Genomic DNA, 11,756 nt, shown 5'->3' on the forward strand with positions numbered 1-11,756 from the left:
CATGAAGCTCTGACTACATGCCAGGCACTTTCCTGGAGACTTGGCATGTAGCATCTCATTTATTATTCATAGCAGCCTCACGACATATGTAGATGTCATTATCTATGCTCTTTATAAGATTACTAGGAGGCATACCTGTGATTTAAACCCAAACCCCCAGCTTTGCACTGAGACTGAAGGAGAAGATTAAGGTGCAATGAAAGGCAGGGGAAACAGTGGATGGAGAGAAGGGAGATGAATAATGGAGTAGAACATCCTCAATCCTTTTTCTACTTTTAATTTTTATTATACATTGACAAATTATAGTAGAATATTTTTATGGAGTGCAAAGTGGTATTATGATTTCTGAATACAATGTGGAAAGATTAAATTAAGCTAATTACCATAGCCTCAAAGTAACAATGTCTTCATGATGAGAACATTAGAAATTTACTCTCAGTGATACTGAAATGCACCTAACTCAATAATTAGCTATATCCACCATGCTGTGCAACTGATTTTTTTAAAAATCAAACTTATTCCTCCTTTGCATCTTTTGACTATCATCTCCCAACTCTTTTCACCCCTCACCCTCTGTAACCACCATTTTACTCTCTGCTTCTTTGAGTTCAATTGCTTCAGATTCCACATATATGTGAGAACATATGATACTTGTCTTTCTATTTTTGGTGTATTTCACTTAACATAATGTCCTCCAATTTCATCTATGTTGTCACAAATGACAGAATTTCTTTCTTTTTAAAGAGTAAATAGTAATCCAATGTATATATACTACATTTTATTCTTAGTTCATCAAACATTTACTTAGCACCCAGTACTCAATAGAGCATAACGTAGCATAGTGTCTACTAATAAGGCAAGTTCCTTGCCCTAGACAGTCACGTTTGGCTTAGAGAAGTACAATCTCCAGTCAACAACTGCAATCAATCTCCACCTTAAGGGCAGCAATCAATATGTGTCAAAGTGTTGAGAGCACAGAGAGAGAGGGTGGGTCCTGCCAAGGGAACTGAGGAAGGCTTCCCAGATAAGATGCCTTTTGGGCAGGAATGGAAGCAAAGCATGAACGTTCTCAGGTTAAGGGTGGAAAGTTAGAGCAGGCAGAGTTTGAAGCAGGGCAACATCACAGCAGTGCAGCAGATGGAGGTATGATCAGGGGACTGCGTGCCTCAGCAGCTGCAGAGGAAGATGCACAGGGAAGACTATGAGAGATAAGAGCAGAGGTACAGGTGGTTTGACAGCATATCAGTTTTCAGCATTAGGAAAGGGAGTAAGGAGAGGGGCAGGTGAGGGAATACGGGGCTGCTGGTGCAAGTGTCCTCTAGGTAGCATGATGTGTGAGGTTCTCACAAACCATTAAATCATGTGAATTGGTTTGTCCAGTGCCTTTTGTTATGATTGTGGATTATGCTAATTTTGATGGAAAGAAGAATGATAGACACAAGGGTAGGGTGTCCATAAATCAGGGCTTTGGGGTTTAGGAAATGAAGGTACAGCCTAAGAGAACTAGGAGCTTGGGTGGAGAGGGAGCTAAGGCATTTCTGAGGTGGAGACAGCTGTGAAATACAAGGCAGGTGACTCTTCAATTATATTCTAGGCATTACTGGGGCTAGATATCAGGCAAAAAGCCTAAAAATGAGATGAGAAGACAAGACAATGTCATCATTACGTCTGTTTTTTTAAAGTAATCAAAAGCTTCAAGTGGGGAAGGAGGAAAAAAACACCTTTGAATTTATAATATATCAATCACCAAAGCATAATTTGAGAAAATATCTTGAAGATCAGGTATAAGTAAACATTATTAGGACTTGGACCACTATTTCATTCCTCCTTAAAAAATATTTTTTCTGTTGTATGGAAAGGTGTGTAGTGTCAGTGAAGCTTTTCTTGATCTGGCTGCATAAGCTAGACTACAACATATGTCTTTAGACAGTTAGATCTGGTCTCTGACTGTAATCTCTCCCCACAAATAAGAAATGGAATTTCAAGAAAGGAAAAGGAAAGTTTGTACCCTAAATTTATCAAAAACCTCTTGTCAAGAATACACTTCTACCATAGTACTTAAACTATGGTAACAGAATAAACTTAAAAAGCTATGATTTGGTGTTCTATGGGATAAAATTTCTAGTGGATTGAAGGAATCTATCGTTACTGCTCATGAAACCTTATAACTGGACTTCGTGCAAGCATCATCAAGTAGACAGTGCAATGTTTTACAACTAATTTGCCATCTCCTATTTCTCCATCCCTTCAGATGATCATTTCCAATGGGAGAGTGATGACCAGGAACTATGGGGTAGAGATAAGGCTAGTAATATAGGTTTTCAGGCAACTGTCTTAGAGTGCAGTAGTTTCCTGAAGGCCATGATGAAGTGCGATGTGGAAAGCCTAGAATTTGGTGCCAAACAGACCTGGTTTCCAGTCCCAGCTTTGCATCTTAATAATTCAAGAAACAATGCACACAAAGCACGTGACCCAATGCCTGACACACAGTAGACACTCAACGAATAGAAACTGTTATTGCTGTAAGAATACTTTTTAGAAAGCATAATGTATTTTATTTAAGCATAAAAGAGAATAGTCAGAACCCAAGTATGGCAGGTCTCACTTCAAAGGCATAAATTCTATCTTCATGTCAAATGTAGATCCCTCGGCCAACTTCTTCTGGATATCTGGAAACTAGAACTATTACTAGCACAAGAAATTGGTATTTCAAATGCCAGTTTCTAGGGCTCTTCCCTTCTTCCTTAGGTGGTCTAAAATATAAGACAGTAACAAATAGAGGCCGGGCGTGGTGGCTCAACCCTTTAATCCCAGCACTTTGAGAGGTCGAGGTGAGAGGATTGCCTAAGCCCGTGGGTTTGAGACCAGCCTGGACCTCATCTCTACATTAAATTTAAAAAGTTAGCCAGGCATGGTGGCGCTCGCCTTTAGTTCTGGCTACTTGGAAGGTTGAGGCAGAAGGATTGCCTGAGCCCAGCAGGTTGATGCAGGGGTGGCTGTGAGGGTGCCATTGCACTCCAGCCAGGGCAACGAAGTGAGACTCCAACTCAAAATAATAATAGTAATACATTTTAAAAGAAAACAAAAACCAACTAGAAACTGTAGATTTTTGGTCTTACCATTTTTGTCTGCTCTCCTCAGTATCTGGAAAAGAAAAAGAAATAAAATTATCACCATTGTAAATAAATATTGCAGTGAACATTACACTCACAAATATTCATCTATTATTAAATAAATTAAATTCCAATTGTAAGTAAAGGTTTCCCAATTGAGGTTTTTCTTTATAATAGCCAAAGCTTGAAAATAACCCAAATTTCCATCAACAGATGAATGTATAAACAAGCTGTGGTACATCCATGCAATGGAATACAATTGAACAATAATAAAGAACAAGGTATTGATACATACATACAACTTGGATAGATCTCCAAATAATTAGGCTGAGTAGAAAACCTAGATACATGCACACAAAAAAAATCTACTGTCAGATTACATTTATATAAAGTTATATAAATGTATGTAATTATATGAAATTACAATGATATAAAATTCTAAAGATTACCAACTAATCTATAATGACAGGAAGCAGATTAAGGGTTGCCCAGAAATGGGAGGCAGGAAAGAGTGGATTACAAGAGGGTGTGAAAAAAACTTTTGCAGGTGATAGAGATAGTTATTATCTTGACTGTAGTAACAGATTTACACATGTCAAAACTCATTGAATTTACAATCCAAATATGTGTACTTTAATATTTCAGGGCAGGTACAGTGGTTCATGCCTGTAAAATTCCAGCACTTTGGGAGGCCAAGGCAGGAGGACAGCTTGAGGCAAGGAGTTCAAGACCAGCATGGGCAACATGGTAAGACCTTGTCTTTATGAAAAATCAAAAAAGTTAACTGGGCATGGTGGTGCATGCCTGTAGTTCCAGCTACTCAGAAGGCTGAGGTGGAAAGGTTACTTGAGTTCAGGAGATTGAGGCTGTGGTGTTATAGGACTCAAGCCTGGGCAACAGAGTAAAACTCTGACTCAAAAATAAAATAAAATAAAAGAGAAGGGGGAAAAAAACTCAATAAAACTAAGAATAAACAAAACAAAAAAGAAAAGCAATAAATCATGGATAAATAGGAGCCTACATGTCTATACTATACTATATCTTACTTTATTTGAATATATTAACTATATTAGCTTGGACCTATTTAAAATTGTCTGTGGTACATCCATACAATGGAATACTACTGAACAATAATAAAGAACAAGCTATTGATACATACATACAACTTGGATAGATCTCCAAATAATTAGATGAGTAGAAAACCTAAACACACACACACACAAACCTACTGTAGGATTACATTCATATAAAGTAATATAAATGTATTTAATTGTATAAAATACAATTATATAAAATTCTAAAGAGTACAAACTAATCCATAATGACAGGAATCAGATTAAAGATTTAATAGAAAGTTTGGCTAGCTGGTATCTATTACTCTTTAGTAATTATTTCCAATTTTCTTCTAGAAAATCAATCTTTCCTCTACTCTTGACGCATGTGCTTCAGTGTTGGAGAAAGCACACAGGGTTGGGAAATCAGGTGTTATATCACTCTAGTCACAGAGACTGCTGAGGCCTGAGTACATTAGGGCCAGTGAACAACAGGTCATAGTTTTGCTTGAGTGGTTAAGAGAACCACACTTTCCTTTGAACCTGGGAAGGTCTAGGCAAGGCATTGCTATCAGTTCTTTTGTTACTGGATATGTTGTGGGGTTAACTGTGTCCTCCAAAAGCATATGTCCAAGTTCTGACCCTCAATATCTGTGAATGTGACCTTATGTGGAAACAGGTTCTTTGCTGTTGTAATCAAATTAAGGTAAGTTATGACTAGATTGGGGTGATCCCCAGGTCCAATGACTGATGGATGATTTTATAAGGTGGGAGAAATTCAGAGATGCAGAGACAGAGGACAGAGGTCACATGATGAAAGAGGTAGATATTGGAGTGGCACAGCTGAAAGTCAAAGATGTCAAAGGACTAACTGTCACCACCAGAAGCAAGAAAAGAGGCCCTAATGCTTCCCCTCTGCAGTGTACCACAGGAACACCACCCTACTAACAACTCTATTTTACCTTTCTCACCTCCAGAACTGTGAGATAGTCAATTCTGCTGTTTAACCACCTTGTTTGTGGTAGTTTGTTATGAAAATTCTAAGAAATTAATACCATATATAACCTGGAAGGAACTAATACCCAGGAAAGTAGTGTTCAGTGACATAGAGAAATTGGATCCTGAAGGCACTCTTTGAGTCCCTGTATAAGTCATCCTGATGAGATGATCTCTGCTTTTCATTATAGGAGCCATTGAATGATTATTTTTTTAAATCTTAAGATTATTTGGGTTATTTTTTCTGTAATCTGCAATCAAATTAACCCCAAATAATATGTATGCTGGTATAAAAAACTCTGATCAGTCTTGATGGTACATGCCTGTAATCCCAGCACTTTGGGATGCTGAGGCAAGAGAATCACTTGAGTTCAAGATCAACCTGGCCTATAGTAAGACTTCTATCTCTATTTAAAAAGAAAAATTAGCAGGTCATCATGGTGCACGCCTGTAGTCCCAGCTATTCAGAAGACTGAAGATCACTTGAGCCTAGGTGGTTGAGGCTAGAGCAAACTATGATTGTACTACTATACTGCAGTCTAGGAGACAAAGCAAGATTGTATTTTAAATATATTCAAAACATTTTTAAAAATCTGAATAATTTTCTATGTTGCATATAGTACCAAAGAAAATGTGCCTATACTATACTGCAAAGACAAACTAAAATTACTTGGAAGGGGACCTTGAGGATGATTTTTTTTCTGAGTAACTTGCAGTTATAGTTAAATAAGCAGAGCTATTCTTATATTTAGATCATCACTTCTTGCTGGCCAGCTTGAAACATGAGCAATCGTTTTTATTCCCAAGTTGTCTGTTTTACTGCTTTCTACTATAGAAATGTTATCCTCCTTTTATTCTGTTGACTTCATGGAAATGAGGTATTGATGAATCTAATTATTACTACCATGTGTTTTATTATAAGACTAGTATTATTTCTACAGTTCTCACCCATGAAGCTTTTCCATCAACAGATAGGTATCACTCTGACCTGTGTGCATAAGAAGATGGTTCTCCTTTCTAGTAAATTGACTTAATTACTGCAGAAGGACTGCTTTCAGTAGTAAGAGCTATGCTTAGAGCAGAATGAAACTCAGATTCTTTTTACTTCACAGAGATAATCACTAGTGGGAATTTGGGGATCCATCCCTCCATCACAACAAGCTTCTTTCTGTCCTCTGAAACCATGGACCCCCAGCTGAAAGTCAGGGAGACACAAAACACATCCTATTTCTTACAACTCATTCTTAGACTCTATTTCAAGTTCTCTTGTGTCCTCACTGGTTTGAAGTAACTAGAATAGAAATAACCACACACCAGAGAGGTGGACCCAAGACTTTCATCATTTCATTTCATAAAGAGTAATCCTAAGTGGCATTTAGCCTATTAGAGATGAATTAAGACAGCTGCTTTTGTTATTAAGATAGTTCTTTGTAATTAAATATGAACTGAGCTATCTCTGCTGTAAATTTTGCCTCTGAACCCACAGACTAATAAAACATGTACTACAGATGAAAATTGAGTTCACTGTTACATTATCACAGTAATCTGGGTCAGCTAATCTTATTGCTATCACTGGATAGGTAAAAAATAAATTTAAGTATTATGATCAGTCTTAAAGTTTAAATACAGGTAATATTATGTCTTTGATACAATTTAAGGATTATCAAATAAAATTCCTTTATCTTGAATTAGCTACTTTCTTTATCTTGAAAGACATTCTTGATGGCCTTGACTGAAAATCCTCATTCTTCACTTTTAAGTTATTAACAGAAAAGGTTAAAATGTAAATGCTATTTTGAAAGCATAAAAAAGGACATAATCATTATTTACTGAACTAAAGTTTCTAAGTGCCTCATCATCTAGCTGGTTAGAATTTGACAATGAGATGAGCTAGTCAGTCACATGATGGAGTCCCGAAAAACTGGGAAACATGGCAGGGAGTTAGGACTCATCTGGAACATGAAGTACTACTCAGAAAGGAAGTTTAAGTGGGTGAGTTAGGGTGGGTGGGACTAGACATCCAGGAGGTAGTTTCACTATCAAGACTAGTCACCCTGAGATAATGTGTGGGGAAACGGGCACTGAAAGATGGACGGAGGGAAGGAACTAGCACATACATTTTCATCTTTCCAATTTTGTCTAGGTAGGTCTAGGTATGGAAAAAATAATGTTTAATGTATCATTATAGAAAAACTAAGTTTTGAAAATTTCTGCTGGTTTCTGTAACTATAAGAGTGACATTTGCCTTGCCAATTGGGATAAACAGTGATGGAGTTAACTACCATTCTCCCAACTGGATAATCTCATTCAAATGAGCAACTGTGTATATGATGAGACAACTGTGACTGATGAGACAATAGGTGTGTGTCTGTAGTAGAGTTCAGTCACAGAATCATCATGTCTGGAAGACTCTTTCTGCCTTAACAGTCCTTTATCTGTCTCACCTCATACAAATAAGCATGTATAGGGCTTTGGAATGAAGTACCCTTGTAAAGAGAAACTATTCCTTGTTTTCACCAAGTCTCTGACCATCTAGGCACTGTGCCTTGTGTTCAGGGTATAGGTAAGTGTGTATGCTTAGATGGGGGAAAGAAGGGAAGACAAACAGCAAAGTCATTTCTCTCCTTCCCAACCTTCTAGCCTCACTCCCACATCAGCAGGAGAGTGGGGAAGGGTCATTTACCTTCCAGGTAAAAACAAAAGGAAAACTATTGGATGAGAAAAGTGGCTTCAGGAGGTTGGAGGTGCAACTAATTTCATTTGGGATTTCTCATGCTTTCAGGCATATGTTGATGAGTTTTTGTCCTTTTGCATAATAGGGAAGTTGATTCATGTGATGACTCAAAAGAGGGAACATGCTACATGGATTAGCATGATAAACTAGAGTTCCTTTTCTGTTATCTGTAATGTAGTAACCTGGGAAATAATAGTCCACTGGGGTAAAAGGAAAAGCAATTGTTCTCCTTCACGCCCACTGCTTGCTGCATGTTAGACTCTGTTCAGTCCGGCTCCTGGGGGTGGCAGGCATGCCCTGTGCAAATGCATGCACCAATCTCAGTGCACTGGCACACCTTGGCCCCAGCACTAGGTTTTCTCAGCCCTCCATAGGTATTCAAGAGTATTTATGATAAACTGGTACGCAAGTCTGTCATCTTTTAGCAAGAAAATCATAGAAGATTTATAAAGAAATAGACCTTATATTAGTTTGTGGAATTAGTTACTGTTACTGTTACTATTCATGCATTCATTGTGGAACACTGTCATAACCATAATACTTCAATTTACATAGCACTTTCCCTTTTTTCTGTTGTCTGGCCTATGCTTTCTTATTTCATACAAGAACTTTGAGAAGTAAGGACCATACTCATTATTATTGCTGATTAAGAGAGAAAAAAAGAAGTAAAAGTCAACAGTTGATTTTCTTGTAAAACATCTATCTCTAGTGTCTCACCAGCTGGACATGTCTATCATGTCATCAACAGTATTCTCAAAAGCAGTTTACATCATTTCTTAAAGGATTGATTATTCCAATGGCACTGGAATATAAAGCACTTTAAATCAAAGTTTCCCTCAAATTTGGAAATCAGTCTGTGTGATGTCACAGTTTCCAATCATTTTCATTTTTGTTCCAGTTTGGAATAGGTAAAATCTATCACCTATTTATTATAATATAAACAGAATTCTAAAAGTAGTCTTTATCAGTTCTACTAGGAAATATTAAATCTAATAAAATAAAATGCATTCATATTTTGCATTTTATTTTGTTAAAAGCAGTATGATCCAGATATGAATAATTCAAAAATCCCTAAGTAACAAATCTCTTTTCATATCACGTATTTCACCAGAATGTTAGATTTTTCACAAATTAACTCAAAGAGAAGTGTAAACAAAATCTTTTCTATTTGAGACAAAATCCAACAACAGTTCTTTTTTTATAGACTCTCACATTTTACTGACAAACAAGCATTTCAACACCTCTCATTGGGAACCAGTTTTATATTTTTACTTTCAAATCCTAGAAATATAAAAAGGCAAGAATGCTTATTCACAGACTACAAGTTCCTTCAGAATAGAGACCTGGTACTGTTTGTTTACAGACTTGGAGATAATCATGCACATATAAAAGTAAATGAAATTTTAATTTCCTCTTTTTAAAAAAATTGCAGTTGAACACTCGACCCAAGGTTGGTGTGTGTGTCATGAGGATAACTTTTCATTTATAGGGTTTCAGTTCATTCATCTCCACACTATCACCAGTCTTTGTTAAAAAAAAAAAAAGCACATAGAAGCAGTTGATATCACTGGGTGACACAGTGAAGAACAGGTCAGGATGAACAGAGGCCCCTACTTGCTGACCTCTTTGAATCAACTTCATGGCAGTTTAGTCTTCAGCTTCCAAACTGACATGATTTTTCAGGGTCCTGGGATTTCCCTTATCAGGTATGTTGTGGTGCCTCTCTTTTCTCCCAACTCAGCTACACAAGGGCTTTATGTCCCTGGATAGCAGGACTTGAATGAAATAGTATCATCCAGTTGAAATATCAGCACCAATAACATCATCTGATTGATAAGCCAAGCAGAGATAAATGCTCATGAAGAATAAAATACTTAACAATCTGACTGAGGGGATGAATGGGAGACAGACACTTGAGTTTTGGTGGAAGAAGATGGCAGGCCCAGGATGCCTGGATGCCCAATTGAAACCATACAGTGATGGGAGAAGGCTGCCAGGTCACACAGTTGAAACCTAAATCTTGATAAGAGTTTCTCTCTTAAATGAAAAAAAATCTAGCTAATCCATTCAAAATAAACTTGGGGAAGCTCCTTGCCCCTCTCCCCATTACCTTTGTCTCTGCCTCACCATTATGATACTAATAATTTGATATCCTCATATTTTCGTCTTTCCACAAATAAGTGTATCTGGCCTCTGACCCACCTCCCACTCACTTTGATTTTAATAAGAAAGGATAACTCAGAGAAGGGTGGAGGACAGAAAATATAGCCCTGCCCTTTGTCATTTCCTATCATGCCTAAGCTAGAAGCAGGCAGAATTGTTCCCACTGAGCCCGACACGATATCGGGGTCGGCATGAAAATGACAACTGTGAGGGGCTGGGAAAGCTGGGAGCCCGCAGGCAACTGAGAGCAACCCAAAGGCAGAGAAAATAGCCAGGCAACAGGGTGAAAAATACAGAGAACAGAAACAGCAGGAAGGAGAGAAAAGCAGAATCGAGAAATAAATAAGAATAAAACAGCTATAAAGATAGAAACCACAGCATGAGGGCAGAAAAATAGCACAGAAGGAAAAGAAGGAATGCTCATCGAATCAGAGAAAGGGAGAAAACAAAGGATAGGACCAAAGGAAAAGCAGTCAAAAGCTAGAAATGATGAAGATAATCATAGTGATTACAACTTGGAGAGGCACAAGAGAGAGTAACTGGGAAGGAAAAAAGGGAAATAATAAAAGGTGGCAGAGAAAAAGGAGAATCGTCATGAAAGAAATCTCGGCTATCGTTGTAAAAACAAAAACAAATGTGTTCAAAGTAATTATTTTCCGAGGGTGTTGGGGGAGGACGGCGGGGACAGGAAAATCTCTACTGCTGCCTTGGCAGGCTTTAAAAGCGTCAGCGAGGCTGGAGACTGCACATTGTAGCGGAGTTGGGAGAATCCCCCCACTCACCCCACCCAGAGCACCTTACATCTCTTTAAAATGTCCTAATCACCCAAATGGAGACTGTTGAATGTACAATCCTGTCCCTATCGAGCCCAGATTGTCGGGAAACCTAACTTTTGTAATTTCCTTAAGGGCTTGCTAAGCCCCAAGCTGCAGGTCTGGGGCTGCCTTTTTTTTTTTTTTTTTTTTACAAGTTAAGTGGCAGTCGCTTCTCTTGCATTTGCCTCGGTGGTTCTCTGGAGGGCAAGGAGGGGGCTCTCCCGCGTGCGCACCTGCTGGTCAGCCCCTGAGCCGAGCCGCGTCTTCCCGGGGAACGGGAGAGACGCTACAGAAGCGCAGAGCCAGCTCCTGCCATCTGTACTTACGTCGAGGAAGATTGACATGCCCTTGGACAGCTGCAGGGCAGAGCTGAGCTCTTCCGAGGAGTTGTTGGAGCAGGGCGACGTCTCCCGGGAATCCTCCATCCTCAGGAGCCGGGCGGGCCGCGGGCTGGGCGGGCTGGGCGGGCGCAGCGGGGCTGGATGCACCGGCTCAGACTCAGGCGCGGCCGCGGCTGCCGCCTCTCCGCGTCGCCGCCAGGGCACGGGATCCAAGTGGGTGTGCGCTCCTCCGCGCGCCTCCCTCCACGCTCTGGGTCCCCCTCCCTTCCTCCGGCCTCGGCGCGCCCACTCATTCCAGCTCTCGCCTCCTTCTCCCTCCGCCTCAGCCCCGCATTTAGCGACTCTGCCCCACTGCACGGCCATTGGCCACGGTCCGAGAAAACCTGGGAGCCCCCTGCCCAGTTCGTGACGGTTCCATGTTCGGGGCGGAGGAGGGCGTCCCGACAGAGAAAGAGGACAGATGATGAAGGGGCGTTTGTCCTGAGCCGCCAAGAAGCAAGGGAACCCCCCAGCCTCACCCCAGGGTGGTTACCATGAGTCCA

The 11,756-nt window shown here is 39.6% G+C and overlaps 1 protein-coding gene across 1 annotated transcript in view; it reads right to left on the minus strand.

Moving 5' to 3' along the window:
- Positions 1–11,488, minus strand: part of NECAB1 (N-terminal EF-hand calcium binding protein 1) — a gene marked incomplete at its 3' end in the record, with an annotated part of 117,157 nt that extends 105,669 nt beyond the window's left edge. The window contains exons 1-2 of the mRNA XM_008071577.1: positions 11,200–11,488; positions 3,120–3,144 (exon numbers count right to left, since the gene is read on the minus strand). Coding sequence (XP_008069768.1) covers positions 3,120–3,144; positions 11,200–11,298 — 124 coding nt within the window. The remainder of the gene's footprint in view (positions 1–3,119; positions 3,145–11,199) is intronic.
- Positions 11,489–11,756: the final 268 nt, after the last annotated feature.

Source organism: Carlito syrichta, unplaced genomic scaffold, assembly GCF_000164805.1.
Source record: "Carlito syrichta isolate Samal-C Ts95f unplaced genomic scaffold, Tarsius_syrichta-2.0.1 Scaffold314390, whole genome shotgun sequence".
In the NCBI taxonomy this organism is placed as follows: Eukaryota; Metazoa; Chordata; class Mammalia; order Primates; family Tarsiidae; genus Carlito; species Carlito syrichta.